Source organism: Idiotropiscis lumnitzeri, chromosome 2 (genome assembly GCF_059441095.1).
Source record: "Idiotropiscis lumnitzeri isolate Australia: NSW breed Sydney's pygmy pipehorse chromosome 2, RoL_Ilum_1.0, whole genome shotgun sequence".
In the NCBI taxonomy this organism is placed as follows: Eukaryota; Metazoa; Chordata; class Actinopteri; order Syngnathiformes; family Syngnathidae; genus Idiotropiscis; species Idiotropiscis lumnitzeri.
This window is the reverse complement of record NC_142392.1, coordinates 25,975,259-25,998,412: the sequence shown is the minus strand read 5'-3', so window position 1 is coordinate 25,998,412 and position 23,154 is coordinate 25,975,259. Positions and strand designations below refer to the sequence as shown.

Sequence of the window (23,154 nt, the reverse complement as noted above, 5' to 3'; positions counted from 1 at the left end):
TTATGTCCGGAGGAGAGTCAGAGGAGGGGGTCAGATGAAGGGAGTGTGGGAGGCCGAACAGGCCTGTTCGGCCTCCGGCTCTCTCTCTCTCACCAACTCGCAAATTGGAAAATAAAACTTTGCTTGATTGACTTTGGACATTCAGCCATCATTATTTAAATAATTCCCAGTGTAAAAAAGGCGTCAGGGCCGTTTTAAACCTGACAAGCGACAACTATATCTTAATCTGTTTTTGTGGACCCTAAATTACAATATCTTATATCTCCTTCCTTGTTGAGGAGAACCTCCGGGATGGGCGTGATGCGGCGCTTTTTGAAGCGTTCTCTGGCCTTCTGGTCACACAGGTCACATGTCACCTCAAACCTGTGGAGAGAACTGGAGGAGTGGCACTTGCCAGTGAGAAGGGGTAAATTACCTCCATTCTGACACTTTCAGTTTTGCATAAATTTTGTGTATTAACGTCAATCAATCATTCACTTGATGCATGAATTTAATTAGTCCAATCTGCCTCCAATAGCAATTTGAAAATCAGTACTTGGGAGTGCAATAGGGATTCAGGTTGATCAGGCCTGTCCGTCCATTGCATCCTACGTGCTGTTAGGGCTTGCCGGTGCCCTCAATCAGGTTTCTTTCCTGAGGCCCGTCCCTTAAACATTCTCTCAAACCTCATAGACATGCAAACCCTTTTTCTTTCACTTTCATTCACCAAAAATGTACTTTCCAATTCCACACAAAGACCCCTCCCTCAGCGCGTCCGCCTTGATTACACTGAGATTTGTGCTGGCAGAACCTTAATTTTGCCTCAATTTAGCCAGCGTATGCCAAAATTTACAACTGTGGGTCTGTTGATTTTCCCATTCAGTCCCCGCGATGTAGTTTCTCCTGTTCCTCCTGGACGTGGCTGACGATCCTGCACCTGTGACGTCAAACAGCTCATAGATGTGGACGTTAGCATTCTGGTATTTCTGGAATGCTGTCTTGGCCCTTAAAAGTTGTCATGTCAGGGCTGGTGTCGCAAAGTCATAAAACATCTGTCGTCCACCTTTGTTACATTTGATACACATCAGTTAATAAATCAGCTGCCGAACTATTTAATCCAACTTTATACCTGGTAAACCTCTCATCAATTGCGAGACATCTCCTGTTCTAAAGACTTTCTTTAAACATGATCAGAAAATGTTTCAATTAAAACCTGTCCCAAAAACCTAATCCCTTTGTGTCATGGTCCGTTTTGTCCTGTCATGTTTTTGTTTTGTGTTTGCCCAGCTGGAGTGGGGGCATTTCCTTCCAGCACTTGTTCCTGTTCATGTCATCATGGCTGGAGAGATGCGCCCACCAGCCACGCACCTGTCACTCGTCAAGTCATTGATTACTGCACTATTTAAACACTCCACGCTGACTACTCAGCGTCGGAATATTCCTCTTGCTCATGTCCCAAGTTGTGAATTCTAGACACCTCGTTATTGCATTCCGTGTAACTTGTTCCCGTTCATTGTTAGTGTTTCCGTTTTCTTTTATTGATTTTCTCGGTTGAGCTCGCTCATCAATTGGTTTTCCTTGCCCTTCTGTGGTAAGCGATTTTTGTTCATTTTGTTCCTTGCCTTTTGCAAGCCTTTTTCGTTCCCGTCGCTATTCCCCTGGTGTCAGTTTTTCCACTCGCGTCTTTAGTTGCACTTTGTCGGTATTGCGTATGATTTTATATATATATAGTGTTCCTGTTTTTGTAAAAATAAATATCTTTGTTAAAATTCATCTCTCTGTGTCTGCGCTTGAAGAGTCCTGATCCTATTTTCCAGCTGTGATGGAAAATACCATAACAAAATATTCCGACCATGGACTCTGCGGACACAGAGAAGATTTACAAGGCTCTGGCCAGCCAAGGACGATTGGTGGGACAGCAGGAGACTGAGCTTGCGGACCCCCGCAACGCAGTTGGCCAGCTGGCCCACCGTTTTGAGAATTTCGATGCCCGCATAGGTAGCCTGCTGTCACGCACTGTCTCGGGTTCCGACCCAATTGCCTTTGCGACCGGAGCTCTCCCGCCCGGCTACCACAGTCGCGAGCCAAATTTACCTCACCCCTCCCATTATGGGGGGGAACCTGGCCTTTTTGGGGAGTTTATTCATTAATGTAGGTTAAATTTCGATCAAGAGCCCCTCACGAATGTTCATGACAGCACCAAGGTAGCATTTATGATGAGTCTCTTGACTGGCCAAGCTAGTGCTTGGGCCATGGCTGTGAGCAATGCCCGACCAGACCTCCGGTCTTCTTTCCCTGCTTTCCTGGCTGAGTTTCAGCGGGCATTCCATCACACAGTTGAGGGAAAGGAGGCTGGAGGTGAACTGTTAGATTGCACTCAGGGCAGCCGATCGGTGGCTGACTATTCCATTTCTTTACGCATTTGCACGGCGGAAAGTGGTTTTGATGACTGTGCCTTAGGAATAAACTCGGCTTTAAAGGATGAGCTCGCCGTCCGCGAGGTTACGGCATCACTGGAGGAGCTCATCAGCCTGGCGATCCGTCTGGACAAACGCCTGAGAGAGAGAACCGAGAGAGAGGAGCAGAGCAGCTTCACACTGAGCCAGCGCACCCCCGGGTCCTAGTGCCTCTTCCTTCTGATGAACCTATGCAGCTGGGAGGAGGTCGGCTGGATGCGGTGGAACGACAGCGATGGCTCAGGTCGGGGTCTTGCTTCTACTGCGGCTTACTGGGCCACCGGGTGTCTTCATGTCCGACACGACCCTCACGCCGGGCACCACCACAGAAGCAAGGATAATTCTGTAAGTCGGCTATCCGCCACCTCGAGCACCCCGACTCCGGGGAAGAGAACTCAAGCCTCGAGGTCAGAGGACAAATGGACATACGACCTGGGGACACTAAAAGACTTGAGATGGACGGGGAAATTATTGGACTAAGTGCTAGTATCCACATTCGTGCCCTCGTTGATTCGGGAGCGGATGATTGTTTCATTGACCCCGGGTTGGTCGCTAAATTAGGTTGCTCGGTCAGAGAATTAGGAAAACCCGAGAGAGTTTGCGATCTCGACGGGCGACTCCTGGCGGATATTAAACGGGTAACGCAACCGTTAACCTTAAAATTATCAAGTAACCACGTAGAGAAATGGTCCTTTTTTTGTCATGCCCTCCAGAGCAGCCCCGATTGTTCTTGGGTTACCCTGGTTGAGGTCTCACAAACCGGTAATAGATTGGGGTAGGCTGTCTTTTGAAAATTGGAGCCCTTATTGTTATGCCCATTGTTTACGCTCAGTGGAAGAAGGACTTAGTACCCGTGCCACGCCACTTGAGATGATTTGCTTAGGTAATGTTCCTGAAGTTTATCATGACCTCCGCTCCGTTTTTAGCAAAGATAGGGCTCAATCCTTACCCCCGCACCTTCCATATGATTGCGCCATCGAGCTCCTTCCGAACTCGACCCTTCCTTCTGCTCGCCTGTATAAGTATCCCAGCCCGAGCAAACAGCAATGAAAGAATATATCACCAACTCCCTTGCGGCGGGATTGATTCAGCCTTCAAAATCCCCGGTGGGATATGGATTTTTCTTTGTAGAAAAGAAGGATAAGACATTACGCCCTTGTGTGGACTACAAGAGTCTTAACGATATCACATCGCGGTTAAAAATCGCTATCCACTTGCGTTGCTGGACTCCGCTTTTGCTCCGTTGCAATCAGCAACAGTGTTTTCCAAATTAGATTTACGAAGTGCTTACCATTTGGTGAGAATACGCGAGGGGGATAAATGGAAGACAGCCTTCAAGACGTCCTTTAGGCATTTTGAATATTTGGTAATGCCTTTCGGATTGACCAATGCCCCCGCAGTTTTTCAGAGCCTAATCAATGACGTCTTAAGAGATATGTTGAACGTCTGTTGTTTTGTTTCTCTTGATGACATTTTAATCTTCTTGAATTCCGTGGAGAACACCAACGACACGTCCGGGCCATCTTGCAACGTTTACTTGAAAACAAGTTGTGCGTCAAGGCGGAGAAGTGTGAGTTCCACAAGAATTCAGTTCAGTTCTTAGGCTTTATTATCAAGAAAGGGCAGATTTAGGCCGATCCGGCCAAGACCCGCGCTGTGGTAGATTGGCCGACACCCACTAACCCTAAACAGCTGCAGCGTTTCCTGGGTTTCGCGAATTTTTACCGCCGCTTTATTTAGAATTACAGTCACCAAGCATTACCCCTCACTCGTCTCACATCCGTCAAGACAATCTTTATCTGGGATCAAAGGGCTGAAACCGCGTTCCGTGGCCTCAAACGAGCCTTCACCAACCCACCTATATTGCGTCACCCTAACCCTGAGTTTCCTTTTGTTGTAGAGGTGGACGCTTCTGATTCAGGAGTGGGGGCGGTGCTATCTCAGCGTTCTCCAGTCGACCAGAGACTCCATCCCTGCGCCTTCTTATCCCGCCGGCTCAGTGAGGCCACTACGATGTGGAGAATCGGGAACTGTTGGCGGTGGTCCTCGCGCTTCAAGAATGGAGACACTGGCTAGAAGGCTCCATAGAACCGTTCACCGTGTACACTGACCATAAGAATCTCTCATACATCCGGACTGTAAAAAGACTTAATCCTCGCCTAGCACGTTGGTCCTTGCTCCTCAGCCGATACAATTACACCTTAACATATCTCCCTGGGTCCAAAAACACCAAGCCGGACGCCCTGTCACGCATCCATGATCCAGTGGAGGAAAGGCCGGGACCTGACAGCGTGGTGCCAGACCATTGCTTGGTGGGATCCTTGCAGTGGGAGATAAAGCAACAAATCCAAGGGGCACAGGACGATGCCAACAACCCATCTGGGTGCCCAGTGGGCCGGTTATTTGTGCCGGCCCAACTTCGCACAGAAGTACTAAAGTGGGGCCAATCCTCCAAGGTGGCATGCCATCCCGGGGTTCGTCGTACCCTCGGGCTCATCTGTGCATCGAGTAAAGCATCGCATCAGCCTCCAGCGGGGCTTCTGCGCCCCTTGCCAATACCTCCACGACCTTGGTCACACATAGCCTTGGACTTTGTCACGGGTCTGCCTGCCTCTCGGGGCAACTCCGTCATACTCACCATTGTGGATCGCTTCTCCAAGTCTGCTCACTTCGTCGCCTTGCCTAAGCTTCCATCTGCCCTAGAGACGGCCAACCTGCTTGTGCTTCATGTTTTTAGGCTTCACGGAATCCCGACGGATTTGGTGTCCGACCGAGGCCCACAATTCGTGTCCCGGGTGTGGAAGCGATTCTGCCTGTCCCTGGGGGCTACGTCAAGCCTGTCATCCGGGTACCACCCTTAGTCCAATGGACAGTCTGAAAGGACAAATCAGGACCTGGAAGCTGCTCTGCGGTGGATGTGTCTCGATCGGCCATCCTTGTGGGCCGACCATCTGCCATGGGTGGAGTATGCGCACAACACGCTGGTCTCGTCTGCCACGGAGCGCTCCCCCTTCATGACCGCCTATGGCTACCAGCCTCCGCTGTTTCCATCCCAGGAGGGGGTGGTGGAGGTTCCGTCCATCCAGTTCCATCTTAAGCGGGCGCATTGCGTCTGGAGGGAGGCCAGGGCGGCCCTGTCCTGCACCGCCGAGCGCAATCGGCGGATCGCTGACCGCCGTCTGCGTCCCGCCCCGGTCTACAAAGTGTTCTGTTCTGCTTCAGGGTTGCATTCACTCACACGATCGCTTGAACTTTCACACGATATATTGTATGCACCACACGTAACTTTAAGCATGTTTTGTTGTGAGTGTGGGACGCAAACCCCACTCTCTCCTTTTTATCATCACTCACCAGACATTAACACTCTACTTTCTCCTACACACCCTAACATTAAACCAATTGAGCATCATAAGACATAGACCCGGGAATTATAAACATGGGACACAACAACCCAGTAGAACGCAGCACAGCAAGGGCCACAAATTGCCACGGGACACACACAACGTATAGACAATTGCACAACAAATACATGTCACAATTAACATTCAGACAACAGCACAAATACACAACAGAGCAAGTGAACCACATTGGAACACCCTGAAATCAAGAAACTGTCAACAATATCGGAACACCTTAAAATCTATTCTATATTCCAGCAACCGGAACGCTCCACGCCTCGGTCAACCACGTATACCGTGACTGCCCGCTCTTTTACCGTGACTGCGCACTCTTTTTTGAGGTTGCAGTGCGACCATCAGCTCGTCAGCTGTGCACTTCCCTCCACCGTGTATGCCTCTGCAGCGACAGATAATGGCGGTCCGAAAGATCCAATCTTTCCCAGCCTCAGGCCACTTATATACTATACTATACTAACTATACTGAGCGTCACTTTATTGGGATCGCCGTGCACACGTTCTGCTAGTCAGCTGTGCATCCCCTTCTTCGACTGCCAGAGCAGGAGTCCCCCTTTTTGACTCCGGGTGCTAATTTCTGTTGCCGGCCAACAACAGTAGCCCCCTCCTTATTTCACCTGCGTACGCTTCCAATATTACTAGTAATCCAGGCGCAATCTACATTCTATACAAAGCATTCCTGAAGTCCAGAAACAATATATCCAGAAACACTGACAAAATTTAACGGTCTAATAATCGGCCACGTCTTTCCACTCTACAAAATAACAAATCAGGAGACTTTGAATAAACAGGCTCTCCCCTACCTTTGTTCTGATTGTCCAGGCCTGGAATATTGTAGAGTGTGAAGAACAAGCCGCAAGGACTCCCTTTTTGAGAAAATCACGTCGGGGTCACCAAAAATGTTGGAGTTGAGCCACCGAGAAAACGAGAAATATTTCGTAAATGAACCTGAAAAGCCAAACTTACTCCAAATGCGTGTTCGTTTTTTGTACTCAAAAAGAAAAGGGTCAAATAAAGACTCAACAACAGCTGATTAGGGTTGCGATATTTTAGTTTCTTCGATTTCTTGAGTTCAGGAAATAGTATCTGGGCGGCTTTTTCTTAATCTGACGAGAAACTGTACTCGGACGAGCACAATCGAAAAATTTTGCGCTGATCTCAGCCCAGCCTCACATTTTCTAGGAGGTTTTCTTTGTCAAGAGTCATGTAGGTTGAATCGGTCGTCCTTGCTCCTTCCCACGTTCCACGTCCAAGACTCACCTTCTCAGGCAGGCGGCAGTCTCTCCGTCTCTCCTGCTCACATTCCCCTGTAATCTCGTCAGTGTACAGATTGTGTGTTCTATGTTTTCCCAGATCAAATTGTTATGTTTTTGGTGTTCCTGATCGCGTCCCTATGACGTCCTCCCCTGCCCAACTTGATATGTTTGTATCTTCTATGGCCTATGTGGAGAATGTGTTTTGTCGTATTTTCCATGAAGTGCTATCTGGTTTGTCATCAGTTTGAGCTGAGCAGACTGAATCTGTCTGTTCTGAATGAGAGTGTGGGTCATAAAATTCTACGTGTGCAAGTTTGAGGTCTTACATTTAAACTAAGTCATATCAATTTAACATATGAATGCATCAGTAAACACCATGACTACAATCCCAGTCAATCTTATCGATGCACTGTACTTCTATTTTCATTTGATGAATGCTTTTTGTTTAATCAATGTTGAACATATTCAATAAATGTGAACCTGCTAAATTAAATAATTGACCTTCTGTCCCATAAGTGTTTAAAATAATGGCAGCAATCGTAATACAATCCTTCACTATTAATTACATAACGCCTACAATAAAGCATAACTTTAACTCTATTGATGAAAGTAAAGTTTAATTTAGGCTATCAAGTAACTCGGTGGTGGGCCTTCAAGGTCTTCTCAGCTGGCCAAACATAACCAATAGAAAAAAAAAATGATCATCATCGTTGCATTGATGTCATATTATAGCTGAGCGTTGTACCAATCAGAATTCCGCTCGCTCGTGTTGCCAGGCAGGTTTCACAATAGCAGGAGTGGGCATTATGCATTCCGAGGCCTTAAGATGCAATTGTGCGAGCATCTCTTCTGTCAAAGTCAATGAGCTTTCAAATTTGTTAGACGGTTGCGATAGCCAATCAGATCACGAGTTGGTTACAGTGAGCCTTCTCGCTGGCCTTATGCTGAGGGTGATGAACGCGTTTTGTGATTGGATACTCACTCGTGAGGGGGCGGCGCGATGCTGAATCAACACACCCAAAAGTCGTAATTGGCGACCGTTCGGAAATCTAAAATATATTCTTGCTTTTTTTAAACCACAATGGCCGAAGGAGGGAAAAGCATGGATTTAATTGCAGATACACTTGCAAGGACATTTTCAAGTCGGACCTTTCAAGAGAAGCTATATCGTCCAACACTCACTCAGTGGTGCGTGAGTGTGTTTCTGGATATTATTTGGTGTCATAAATGATGGTATTTTGATGTGGATTCATTCAAGTAGGACAAAGTAGGACTTCACTGAAGACACCTTAAATTACTTCCATACCCTGGAAGGTCACTGACCTGGCGAGAGAATTGCACCCACCATAAACAATGCTCAGGCCTATTTTCTCTCAGGGCAGTATCTGGTTACATCGGAACTTCAGAACCAAGACTGGTCACTTCTGTGAGCTCCAGTCCCTTCATAGTTTCAGAAAGAGAATTACTTCCCAGATCTAAATTAGGCCATTTAAAAATACACAACTTATTTTTTCATTTATTTCAATTTATATTGAAGCTTGCTTATGTAATAATACAATACTTATTCAATTATTTTAATGTAAAATTATATCAATATTAATTTAAACCGTTTTATTTCACTCTTGAATATTTCTGAACAAATTTGTTCTTTTGAATATGTGTGCAATTTAAATTATTCCATCCATCCAGCCATTTTCTGCCGCTCATCCAGGGTCGGGTTATTGAATTTATTTAATAGATAAGTATTTTTTCTAATTCAATATTTATTTCACGATTAGGACTCTTTTGAATTAGTTCAATATTTATAAAATGTTTCTATATATCTTATTAATTGAATTAAGTCTGTATGTGGTTGCCAATTTTAAATTTTAATATTTCCCTATATCAATATATAAATAATCCAATGTATAAAAAATATAATATAGCATGAAAAAAAATATTTGGTAGATTTGACAAAATGAGTTTTTCCAAAGTGAGATTCTGCTTAGCAACAAACCCCAAACGATTGATAGAGCTCAACCTAGAAAGTGGTTTTAGCTCGTCAGAAATTTATTCAGAAAGCGAAATATTAAATGTATGTGAGGGGATATTGGAAGAGTTTGAGTTATGTTCAATGGACCACTCATATACGAGCCAGCTTAACACAGCGAGAAAACCAGCGCTGACTCCAGTCGCTATCAGATTGCCAACTCTTGACATTCCAAAACCTTTAAGAGAAACTGAGACTATTTGCGTTTCTCTTTCTGGTTCTTTTTATAGTTCAACTTCTAGTTCAGTTTTTCACCTTTTCACGGCGTAATGAAGGCCAGTTGAGCAAGTGGAACAAGTGATTTCATTGATGATTGTGGAAGGCACTGATTGCATAAGCACCGTTTCTTCTCACACCTTTTCCATTAAGTACGATTAAAAAAAAGCATAACGTTAACAAATGTTGTTCCAGGCAAAGACAATTAATTGCATTTACATGTTTGATGTAAACACACAAAAAAATCATCATCACTCAGACACATTGCTTCTTCTGGCAATGATCACATTGGCTTAGTGTCAATAAAAGAGCTTTGCAAAATTCTTTTTTTCATATTTTATTCAAAATCAAAATTTACATCTTACCACTAAGAGTCAGTTCCTTCAGTTTTTTGTTGTCTTTTTTTTAAGCTTCAAGGATCGCTGCTATTCTCACCAGCACAATTGTGACTCTCCGCATGCTGTTTAGTGGAGAATTTTTTAGCACAAACGCTGCAACTGAATGGCTTGTCTCCACTGTGTGTTCTTGTGTGGCGTCGTAAATGCGACTTTCGAGAGAAGCTCTTGGCACAAACTGAGCAGGAAAAAGGTTTTTCTCCACCGTGTGTTCTTCTATGTTTTGTTAAAGTTGACCTATCAGAGAAGCTTTTGCCACAAACTGAGCATGAAAAAGGTTTTTCACCACTGTGTATTCTTGTGTGGATTGTTAAATTTGGCTTTTGAGAGAAACTCTTGCCACAAACTGAGCAGGAAAAAAGTTTTTCTCCACCGTGTGTTCTTCTATGTTTTGTTAAAGTTGACCTATCAGAGAAGCTTCTGCCACAAACTGAGCAGGAAAAAGGTTTTTCACCACTGTGTTCTTGTGTGGATTGTCAAATTTATCTTTTGAGAGAAACTCTTGCCACAAACTGAGCAGGAAAAAGGTTTTTCTCCACCGTGTGTTCTTCTATGTTTTGTTAAAGTTGACCTATCAGAGAAGCTTTTGCCACAAACTGAGCATGAAAAAGGTTTTTCACCACTGTGTATTCTTGTGTGGATTGTTAAATTTGGCTTTTGAGAGAAACTCTTGCCACAAACTGAGCAGGAAAAAGGTTTTTCTCCACCGTGTGTTCTTCTATGTTTTGTTAAAGTTGACCTATCAGAGAAGCTTTTGCCACAAACTGAGCATGAAAAAGGTTTTTCACCACTGTGTATTCTTGTGTGGATTGTTAAATTTGGCTTTTGAGAGAAACTCTTGCCACAAACTGAGCAGGAAAAAGGTTTTTCTCCACTGTGTGTTCTTCTATGTTTTGTTAAAGTTGACCTATCAGAGAAGCTTCTGCCACAAACTGAGCAGGAAAAAGGTTTTTCACCACTGTGTGTTCTTGTGTGGATTGTCAAATTTATCTTTTGAGAGAAACTCTTGCCACTAACTGAGCAGGAAAAAGGTTTTTCACCACTGTGTGTTTTTCTGTGTCCATTTAAAGACAGCTTTGAAGTGAATGAGTCAGCATCACATGCCCTTTCACCTTTAGCTTGCCCATTATCATCATCATTAGTATCATCATCATCGTCATGAGTGTCTGATAATGTGTCCTCATTATGTACTTGTGATGGTCCCCAGTGGTCTTCATCACCTTCTGTCACGTGATGACTTGAGCTGCTGCTTGGAGGCTCCGCCCCTCTGTTGTCCTCACTCTCATCCTTGTTTTCATCTTCAGTCTTGATAGGGACAACGTTCAGTGGTGACTTGTTGATCTCCTCCTCCTCCTCCTCCTCCTCCTCCTTTTTGATGTGAGCCAAGTCTGGCTCCTCTTTCACAGAACAGAGATCATATTCACTGACGTCTGCAGGACACAAAAAGACGAACACACATTTGGTTTGGTCAAGTCAAAGCTCATGCGGCGACTTTGTCTTATATTGTTTCTACAGTGCGGCACGGTGGCCGACTGGTTAGCATGATGGCCTCACAGTGAGAGACATCATCGGTTGTGGGTTCAATGTCCTCCCCGTGCCTGCGTGGGTTTCCTCCGGGTACTCCGGTTTTCTCCCACATTCCAAAAACATGCATGGGAGGCCGATTGAACACTCTAAATTGCCCCTAGGTATGAATGTGAGCGCGGATGGTTGTTCGTGTCTGTGTGCCCTGCAATTGGCTGGCAACCAGTTCAGGGTGTCCCCCGCCTACTGCCCGAAGATAGCTGGGATAGGCTCCAGCGACTCAAAGTGAGCAGAAGCGGTACAGAAGATGGGGATATATATATATATATATATATATACACATACATACAGTGGAACCTCGGTTCTCGACCATAATCCGTTCCTGAACCCTGTTCGAAAAGCGAATTGTTCGAACACCGAAACCATTCCTTTGCTGCTTGCACTGACTTTCTTTGGAGGCATGATTAGGGGCTAAAACACTTCGTACACCTATATAAAACGCGAGAGCAAAACGCAGCACGTCCGCACGCGACAACAGTTGGTCACGAAGAGAGCAAGAGAGCGATCTACACCCGCACGCCGCTCAGCATCCCACCCTCGCGTTGGCACTCACGCGTCGTACCGGCGTTCGAACTCCGATGTTTGTTCGAACTGCGAACACTTTATATATATCAGGGTTCGCGGTTAACCACTTCCCGATTGCCCGGGGCAAGTGAAATTTGGCCACGGGCAAGGTAAAATTATGGGCAACTTGCCCGACCGGGCAAGCATTTTTTAAAGCAGCCAAATATCTTTAATTTCGCCGAAAACTGCGATGTTATCTGTTTGTGTGCACTGTATGGTGATGGTTTAACCCAGACACCCCCTTATGTTATGGTTTGGTCCATTGGCCTTATCGGGGGCAATGGGCGGGCGCTACGGGGATCAGTTAGTTCAGTGAATGTCGAGTTAAAGTGGACGACAATAAATCCCGCAGTATTGGAACTCGCTGTAGTTGCATCCTCATTTGAAGTTTGAAAAACACAACAAAAACCTACGATATTTCGGCCGAAAATTGACAGTCGGAAGTTTTCTTCCCTTCTGCGCATGTTTACAAGTGGCGACGAGTTCGTCCGAACATTTCGGATTCCTCTGACATGACTAAAATAGCTCAAATATTTTTAAGTAGACAATTCAGTTGTGAGTAAGGAAGGGAGTAATATTTGATTATTGGCTGTTAATTCATTAGCTCCATGATGTGACCTGACATGTGTTCTGTTTATGCTATGAAACTTATGGAGGCAGCGCCACAGGCACTGGTCCTAAAGGAATACACAAATTTCCCACACTCACAATTTACTCATGTGATTCCTCAATTAATAGGCTCTCCTGGATTTAAAATTGATAATCTGGATTGCTGTAATATCGTTTTCCCAATTTATTTTAATTATTAAAACTACAATTAACATTTTCAATAACTGCACAGGATGATACATGCTGTTGTGAGCAGGGTTTCATGGTTGATGATGAAAACAAGATTAATTTATGTTTATCAGATTATATGTTTATTTACATTTGTGGCGGACATTTTACAACCATAAACATTTTATTCTTAGAGAAAAAAAATTGTCACTTGCCCAAGTCGGGCAAGTAATTTGGCCACTCGGGCAAGGCAAATTTTAGTGGCACTTGCCCTATGGGCAAGCAGTTTTTAAAGTTAACCGCGAACCCTGCATATATACACTTTACGCAAGTGTCCAAATTCACGTGGCCTCCGAGAACTAGCCTTATAATCTGTCCTCGTTTCCTTGGAGTTTCCATGGAGACGGGCCCTGAGTGAAGGCTACGAGAATGCAACCTTCGCAGCCTTAAAATCCTCGCTCTTCCTCTACGCCGTTCTACACTCGCAAGATGCAAACTACCGAAGCCACGTGTTCCGCCTCATCGGAGTGCACTTTCAGGTGTAAGTATAAGTTATTTATATGCAATATTAAAACATCACTCATGAGAAATATTGGGCAGCATTGTTTGGATATTTAGCTCCAGATTAAGATAATTTTATTAGTTGCGATATCGGCCAAATGTAACTAAGGTAGCTCTAAGAACTATTGCATAGGAGGTAGGGCTGGGCGATAAACCGAAAATTTACCGTTACCGAAATTTAGTACAATGACCGAAATCATTTTGCCCATGTCGGTAAATTCAGTGTTTAAAAAAAAGAAAAAAGAAAAGCCTTTTCTGTCTGCGGCAATGTTCATGCCCCTTTAAGACCGCAACAGCGCCTCTAGTCACGTGACTCCAACAGTCTGCTCGAGAAAGAAAACAGACGTCGCTGTCGTAGCTGGGATTCAAATCCAGAAGCTTTTTCACCACCCACAACACAACCATGTTGTGCTGAAAGTTCAAAGTGAGAAGCAAGGTTCGACAAGTGACAACAGCCCATTAACGGAGGCGACACCATACGAGAGAACGTCTCAGAGGAGGACGCAATAGCCTAGCACATAGCTAAAGATAAAGCTCCTCTAGTTCCAGTGGCGCGCACAGGATTTAAACGCTCCATGGAAGCCATATTTCCCGATATGGACTACATCGGGCCGGGAGCTTAGACATGTCAAGCATTTTGCATCCTCATCCGACTTGTGGTCGGGTCGCAACATGGATCCCTGATTGAGCCTGACTGGGCATTACATAGATGACAAGTGGCGACTGCGCACCAGAGTACTCGAGACGGCACATTTTCCCGATGATGCCCACTTGTTTATTTGGCTTGCATTGACATTTTCTTTCATTTTCTTTAGCATTTTTTTATTTGACATTATTTACATCATGAGAGCATCTTGGCGCAATCTATTTGCAGAAAAAGATTTTGCAAGAGGTACCCTTTTTTTTGTGACATTGTTCAAGTCATGCAAAGCAAGCTATTTTGGAATTTATACAAATGATTTTTGTACTTTTATTTTTCATTGAAAGTAATGTGTACCAGTTGGTCAATAATAAAAACAGTCAATATGCATTTCCTGCATTTATTTAGATTTTTTTTAGTCCACGGGGGGAATTTATCGTGCATTTATCGTTATCGAGGTAAAATTGGTCAATTTCTCGCGATATTGATTTGAGGTCATATCGCCCAGCCCTAATAGGAGGTACGGCTGAAACATTTGAATTGCCTTATTTCTGCATGTTAGCATTATTTTATTTAATCTTTTCCTTACGTTTTAGGGAGCAAGGAGATGACCGCGCTGATCAAGCTGTGCGGGGAGTACGACAGCCTCTTTACAGGGGCCAAGTTCTCCGCAGCCACAGCATGGAGGCAAAAATACAATTTCTAGCGGGAAAAATATTTGACGGGTTATTGTCTTATTTCCATCCATTTAAACTCAAAATATCAAAAAGAAAACGCATAAGAATGGTGAGACCCACTATAGCAATTTTATTCCATTCATCAGCCATTTGTGTTTGAATTAGATTTGCGCTAACACGCAGCTGTTTATTCTAGCACAGAATGTGCCCTGTATAAATTCCATGTACCCCCGACAATGTGCTCCCCAATTACTGATATTAATGAATGATATAATCTGCATGTTACCCATAACACCAGGATTTCTGACTAATATTTGCATCTTTTTTACCCGTTTTTTCTTCCTTTATTTTTGCATGTATTTTTATTTATTTAATACAGGACCATCGTGGAAAAACTTGAGCTGCAAGGCAAAGTTACGCCCCTGCAGGCAAAAAAAAAAATGGGATAATTTAAAAATGAAGTATAAAGTATGGAAGTCCACATTTTTTTTCTTGTGTGTGAAAATGAAGATATAATTGTTTTATCTTTTTGCTTCTTTTCAGATAAAGGATTGCGAGCGAGCGAGCCTGCGCATGTATTTTAAATGTTTGGATGAGGTGAACTACGCACATGTGCACAAAACTGTGCAGGGCCACCCGAGGTTCATTGACACTCACCCGACTACGCCAGTACAAAGTTCATAAATAATTAAGACCAATACGTACTTTTTTTTTTTAACTTATTGTGTTTTATCCACTAAAATTGATCAACCGCCATTAATGTTTTCGCCGCAGTGTGCACATATTTTAGATTCAAGCAGAATTCCTTCCATAAGGAATTGCTTGAACAAGATATAAAAAACAGAAAATGCAAAATGTTAAATTTTCAGTTCAAAATTTATACTGGGAAAAACACGGAGTTTACCCCCCACTATTGGTTATTCTTTGGCATATATTTTCTGCACTGATGATTTGGCATAAACAAATGTTCAGCAGACCTGCAAGTAAAAGGCAATATTTAAAAATAAAACGGCAATAACCTTGAACGCATTTCCCCAAACAACTTAATGTTGTGATGCATATTTTTAACGTTGTTCTTTACAAAGCAAATGAGAGTAAAACGTATACAAACCTGCTTTGTGTAGCACAACACGAGGCTGGTTCCAACCTTCGCCCAGCAGTTGAAGATGTTGCTCGTTCTCTTCTTTTTTTCCACAAAGTTCCTCTTTGTACTTGGGTGTCGTTCTTGCGCACATTTTCAAACGCCAATCTCAACAAATCCGCACTTGATCTCTGCTTGGCGATAACTCGTGTGCTTCTCTTTGTTCGACGAGACGAATGAAAGATGGCGTCGTTTTTTTTTTTTGTTTTTTTTTAATAACAAACTTTATTGAACATTTTAAATAGACAGTACAACACAACAGTATCACAAGTTCACTTCAGGTATTAAACTAACATATACATTTTCATCTTTAAATATAATTTACAACGAAGGGTAATGAATGTAGAAAAACATGTATATTATAAAATAAAATAAAAATACACAGTAAAACAGGAACAATGTCTCTGGATATATGTAATTAAGGCTTTTAAAGGAAAAAGGCATTCAAAAATGTCAATATCTTGTTGCTTTTCTTGTTGTTAATTAATTTAATCGAGTTAAATATGGATTTCAATTCGATCAGGAAAGGGGTAAATCTGGGAGAGGATCTTGAGAATTTCTGTTTGTGGATAAAAAATTTTGCATAAAGAATGATGAAATTAATTAAGTATGCAAAATTGTTATCGTTTGGGTTACTATAATAGCAAACAATATCCTTCAGATTAAGAACACAGGGGGTTTCAGATGGTTTAAAGAAATGAAACGTTAAATCATACAGTCAAAGAATAAATGAGATATTGTCTCAGTTTCATTCCCACAGAAAGAACAAATATTGCTAATATCAATGAATTTGGAAATTAAGGAATTAACCGGATATATATTATGTAAGATATTAAAATGTATCACCTTGGCTTTATTAGTAATACAGTATTTATAAGGTAAAAGCCATGCTTTTTTCCAATTTACGTCCATAATCTGAGAATTCCAAAAAGATATCCCTCTGGGCACAATTTTCTTATTTTTTAATAGAATTCGACGTATATGCTGATTATTACATTTTATGTCTATTAATTCAATTCCGTCTAGTGTTAAAATAGAATCTGGAGGAGCAGCTTTACTATATTTTAAGTGGTTTGCCATAAGATGAATCAGACCATTAGGAATGGCACGTATTACTAAATTAAAGATTTTAAAAGGAATTGGAAAGTTGTGTACAGACATGAATTGCTCATAAGATAGCATATTACCCAATTCATCAAATAAATTTAGGAGGTGATTAATTCCTTTTTCGTGCCATTTGGGAAGAAATAGAGACTTGTTTCGAACAAGTATATTGGAGTTGTTCTAAAGGAGAGTTTTGTGAGGTGAGAAATTGTGGACAAAGGCCAATACCCACGCAAGCAGGGCCTGTTGATAAAATTTGGAGAGTTTGATAGGTAATTTGGTGTCAGGTTTAAATGCCCATTTTGGGAGGGCTTACTGAAATAATTTACTAAATGTAACGGCCGAAATAAAACGCTAGCTGAACGGCCAGGAGGAACCAGACACCGTTGTTCATTTTCACCGCCGGCGGGGGAAAAGAGTGGGACAGAGAGGCCGCCTGCTCGCGGCCGCCCCATGCAACTCCTCTTCCTCCTCTTCTCACCGGCTCGGCTTTTATTAGTTTGACTCAAGAATCACATGAAATTAGAATACAATGAAGGTCTGTTTAGCCTAAACTAAATCACCAGAATACAGGAGATTAATTAACAATGGTGGTCTGTTTTAGACTAAACTAATCAGCAGAAGACAGAAAACATCAATAACTAATCATCAGTAACTCTAGCAGGCAGAGAATCACAACTCACAGTGTAAAGGTCAATTTAACTATACACATCATCAGGATACAGTGTCTGTGTGCGTGTGTGCTAAAATAACAAGTAAGTGTATAAAAATATGATTATAAATACACAAACTGATTAACTATCCTCAGCCCATCTTACATTTGGTTGGCACAAAATTACACTGAAGAAGAAAGCGAAGTCCTCCAATTTTGCTGAAGATGTAATTATGAATAAAATACCAGATTGAATTTGGATTTGAGAGACACTTCCTTATGTGTTAAGAACATCACAGAAATTCAGGACTTCAAGACCCCCCTCCGCTTTGCAATTAGCTAGTACTCTATTCTTGAGTTTGTGGGATTTATTTTTCCAAATGAAATCTAAAAATATCTTATTTATTTCAGTGACTGTTGACTCTTTCACAAAAAGAGACAAAGATGGATAAGCAAGACGAGACAAACCTTCTGCTTTTGAGAGGAGGACCCTTCCTATTATAGATAAGTCCCTTTGGAGCCATAAACCAAATATCTGTCGAGATTTTTTAAGTCTGTCTGAAAAGTTTAAATGCTGTCTAACTATAAGATTTTTAGATATGAAAATTCCTAAATACTTAACTGACGATTTCAAAGGGATATCATCCAATACAGAATCTTCGTAGTCATGTAAGGGTAGAATTTCACATTTGGTTTTATTTAGTTTTAATCCCAAAGCCTTGGAAAAGTCATCAATCAATGCTATAGAATGAGCTATCTGGTTTTTATCTTTTAGGAATAAGGCGGTGTCATCTGCAAGTTGAGAGATTCTAAGTTCCCTGCCAAAAATGGTGATCCCTTCCAGTATTCTGTCATTACGAATATAAATAGATAATAGCTCTGTAACAATAATAAACAAGAAGGGGGAAATTGGTCAGCCCTGCCTGACCCCTCTGTTGACAGAGAATCTATTAGATGTTTTCTGATTTACTATCACAGAGCTATTGATATCTTTGTAAAACATACGGACAACGTTAACAAAGTTATTCCCAAAACCAAAAGCCCGAAGAGATTGGAAAAGAAATGCGTGTTCAACCGTGTCAAAGGCTTTATAAAAGTCCAGGAACAAAATTAGAGCCTTAGATTTGACATCATCGGCGTCATCTAGCAAATCCAAGACTAGTCTTATATTACAGCTGATGTGGCGATTTTTCATAAATCCTGTTTGTGTTTCTGCAATGATGGAGTTCAGGTCTTTCTTCAGCCTGTTTGCATAAACTAAAGCCAAGATCTTATAATCTATTGTTAATAGTGTAATGGGGCGCCAATTTTCTATTAATAAAGGATCTTTATTAGGTTTGGGAAGAAGCGATATAACTCCTTGCTTCATTGTAGTTGTCATCTCTCCCCGACTGACGCACTCGCTGTACATTAAATTTAAAGGAATATTGATATGATCCCAGAAATGGACGTAGAATTCAACAGAGAGTCCGTCAATTCCGGGGGATCTCCCCTTTTTCATGGATACGAGAGCATCTTGAATTTCTGCCATGGACAAATTTGAGTCACAAGATAATCTAAAATCCTCTTTGATCATAGGAATACTGTGGACTTTCTTCATAAACCTCTCACAGTCGTTTTCGTTAAATTTTGTCTCATATAAATTTTTGTAAAATTTACTGATAAAATCAGATATCAACTTTTGATCTTGGGAGGGAGTTCCATCAATATTAAGAGCAGTAACTGAGTTTCTTTTAATGTTTCTTTTCTCAAGAGCAAAGAAATAACTCGTATTTCTTTCCCCATCCTCTAACCACCGGGCCCAAAATGCTCCTTCTGCCATATCTAAATACACTTGGTCCAATTGTAGTTGAATCTTTTTCAATTCAAGTTGTTCTTCTTCGGTTAGATCGTTATTTTTTAATAAATAGTCAAGCTTATCCAGCAGATCAGATTCATGGAGGTTTTTCTCTTTCTTTAATTCTTTACTTCTTTTTATAGAAACACAGCGGACCTTAAATTTGAAAAACTCCCATTTCCTACTAAAGTTGTTGTCCGCCCGATCATTTAGAATGTCATTTATTAAGGATTTGATGGAGTTATTGAATGAATCGTCACTAAGTAAAGAGTTGTTAAATTTCCAGTATCCTCTTAAACCAGGGTTTTCTTGGGTTTTACCCAATTTTAAAATTATTTGCATGTGATCTGTTAATGGGGCATATTTATGATAAACTTCTTTTACAAATTGAAGAATAGATGATATTAAAAATAAATCTATTCTAGATTTCAGTGTTGCATTTCTATTACACCAAGTGAATTCCACCACATTGGGGTTAAAAAATCGCCAAGCATCAGTCAGGGAGAGATTAGAGCAAAGTAATGACAGAAGGTTATTTGTTGATCTCTGGGATAATCTAGGAGGATATCGATCCTTTGTGTCGTCTGGGCACTCGTTAAAATCTCCACAGAGAATAGTGACAGCTCCTTGATATTTTTTGTTGAGGTCCTTTAATTTTGAATTTATTAATTCAAATAATCTTTTATTAAGAGTGTGAGAGTTATATGTTGCAAATGATAAATTTAGCGTTGTCTTGTTTAACTATCAACAGAATCCATCTACCATCACTAGCAGATATTGTCTCAAGAACTTATCCCTTGAATTTATGCAAGAAAATCAAGACCCCTGCAGAATGATTCGTGCCATGGCTAAAATAAGATAGATTCCCCCATTGTGTTTTCCAAAAATTAACGTCTGACTCGCCAGAATGTGTTTCCTGAAGCAAAATTAAGTCAGCTTCTGATTTTTTACAAAACAAAAAAATTGCCTTACGCTTAGTAATATCCCTCAGACCTTTAACATTCAAGGACACAACATTAAGAGACTTAAACAAATGATCCATGAAAACAGAGTAGAACACTTGAAATTTTGAAATACCAGACAAGAAATGCGCTTTTAGAAAATAAAGATCTTAAGAGGTGGCGATTAACAACCATTTAAATTATCTAAGCATTTAGTAAAAGAACATGTTGCTCTCACAGCACAATCGTGAGTTAAACAAATTTGAAGAATAAAGGATCTAAAGTATGTGTAGACTATTTAGTGATTGAAGATGTCAGACAGTTGTAGGACGAGTGATTAGTGCAACAAAGTATAGGAATGGTTTGTAGAAAAAAAAGAGTTTCGTAATAATAAATAAATATATAAAAAGAAAATAAATAAATAATAAATAAATGAATAATAATTAAATAAAATGTGTTTATTAATATATATAAATAAGACAGAAGATATATAAAAAAACAACAACAACAAACAAACACACATACACGCACACACACACGCACATAAATATAAGGAACCTTTTGTAATCAAAACGAATCTTTTCTATAAAATTCAAAACAACCTTGTATTCGAAATATACTAGTGTAGAAATTAAATAAATTATAAACTATAAAACAACCAAATAATTAAAATAACAAATTATTTAAAATCAAGTTCACATTAAATAATAATTGTCTCCAAAAGGGGTCCCATGAAAGTCTGCACAGTCTCAAACATTCTACAGTTTTGTTCCGGATTAGCCCACTTTAGTCAAAAAGATCAATTTATTTTAAGTTACCTGTGGAAAGTCCATCTTCTTCCCATTTATGAAGACGAAAGGACCACGGAAAACAGCTTTTTCCCCTCTTTCTCTTGCTTTCTGAACCAAAGGCCAAAGCTTTATCCTCTGGGGACAAAGCTTCGGTGATCCTCAGCTTGTTGTCAAGAAGAAACTTGGAACCTCTCGCCTCCTTCCAAACAGCATCCCGGTGTCGTCGCAAAGCAAACAGGACTATAGTTGAGCGAGTCGAGCCGTCTGGACGTCTCTGTCCAATGCGGTGAACGATGTCAATCCCCTCCTTCAAGCAACCTCGGGTGGATGGTGCAGTTCCCCCCAGGATGGTGATAACTTTGGACCTGATATTCTCGTTGTCTTCTTCCTTTATTCCGTGAATCTTCAATGACCAGCGACGGCTGTAGCGATGGCTCTCTGCAATACTTGCTTTCAGGAGTTTATTTTCAGCCTGGAGCTTTTTAATTTCCTTCTCCATTTGTACTGCTTTTTCTTTTTGTTGTCCAACATCTAACGTTAGTTGTTGGACTGTCGCATTTAGTTTTGCAAGCTCTTGTGAAGTGGCCACCGTTGTTTTCTCAATGGTTGAAATTTTCTGAAAATTCTCATCGTGTTTAGCAGATAGAGCCTTAATTGCCGCGAGTATACCACCTTCATCTTCGCTTTGCTCTTTTCGGTGCCGGTTTCTTTGGAGTACCGTTCTGGGGCATTTTAAAGCTTGAAAGTTCCATATTTCCATCAACTTCTTCCATTGTTACCGCGGCAGTTGTGTCGTCGCTGGGCATGACTGAGGACTCCGCTGTCGACAAGTTATTGCTTTTCTTCCTTTTCTTCCCTTTAACTCCCTTTCCCATCCAAAGAAAACGTGTCTCACTTCAAAATACAAGGTTGGATGCGTGAAAGCTGAAAAAAAATCAACTTGTACTTATATAACTTGGTGTTAATCACAAAACCCCTTGACTATCTGAACAACATACGTTCTCTTACGTCGCAGCCATCTTGGCTCCGAAACCGCAAAGAAAGATATTTGAAAAATACGTGCTTAAAGCATGACGTCATTAGCAAGCGCGCAGCTTCCGAAGGACCTTGACCACATCCACCGACTCGTCTACACCGAAATAAAAACAGCCACCGCTAAATTCTTCTGATTTAGTGTGGAACTGACTGTAATTTTATCAAAGGATGTCCAGTGCTACTCTAAAGGACTACGACATAATGCATTAAGTCTTTGTGTCCCGATAACCTCATCTTCGACCGTTGATGCTTCTCGGCGTAGTTAGCTTAGCTTGTTAGCTAGCTAGCCGCTAACAAAAGAGGCACATGACTCTACGTCAAGCAGAGATCGGAATTATTGGAATTATCATTTGAAAATGTGTGAAAGAACGACACCCAAGTACAAAGAGGAACTTTGTGGAATAAAAGAAGAGAACGAGCAACATCTTCAACTGCTGGACGAAGTTTGCAACCAGCCTCGTGTTGTGCCACTCAAAGCAGGTTTGTACACGTCTTACTCTCATTTGCTTTGTATAGAACGACTTTCTATCATTAGAAATATGCATCACAACATTAAGTTGTTTGGGGAAATCGTTCAAGGTTATTGCCGTTTTATTTTTAAATATTGCCTTTTACTTGCAGGTCTGCTGAACATTTGTTTTTGCCAAATGAAATCAGTGCAGGAAATAAATGCCAAAGAATAACCAATAGTGGGGGGTAAACTCCGTGTTTTTTTCCTAGTTTTTTAATTTTAACTGATTATTTAACATTTCACATTTTCCAATTTTTATATGTTGTTAAAGAAGTTTGTCATGTCATCATGTTTCAAAACTATGCTTACGGGTTAATAGAAGGTCACAAAAACATGGACCTCTTAAACAGGAAAACGTGAGTTCAGTGGTAACAGAGTTGTGTCTATGCTGGCAGTTTAGCAGGAAGCCACAAAAACAGATGCACGTCTTGAACCGTGTTTGACAGGAAACCGTTTAGCTCGCATTGAACAGAAGTGTGACCCAAACATGTCTTGTAAGCTGAAACCGTTCGAACAACAGGAAGAGTGTGGACGGGTGTGATGAAGTCAAAGTGTTCATGTTTTTCCATTATTTATGAGTTTTCATATTCAAATT

The 23,154-nt window shown here is 41.4% G+C and overlaps 1 protein-coding gene across 2 annotated transcripts in view; it reads right to left on the bottom strand.

Annotated features, from left to right (window-relative positions):
• The window catches only part of LOC148342109 (uncharacterized), a 31,519-nt gene extending 15,735 nt beyond the window's left edge, over window positions 1-15,784 (bottom strand). The window contains exons 1-2 of one of the 2 annotated variants that reach the window (XM_088286673.1): window positions 15,659-15,784; window positions 10,936-11,174 (exon numbers count right to left, since the gene is read on the bottom strand). In XM_088286673.1, coding sequence (XP_088142799.1) covers window positions 10,936-11,174; window positions 15,659-15,782 — 363 coding nt within the window. In that variant the 5' untranslated portion in view covers window positions 15,783-15,784. Of the gene's footprint in view, window positions 1-10,052; window positions 11,175-15,658 lie in introns of those variants that run through there. The other variant, XM_088286665.1, reaches the window with a different exon arrangement.
• Window positions 15,785-23,154: the final 7,370 nt, after the last annotated feature.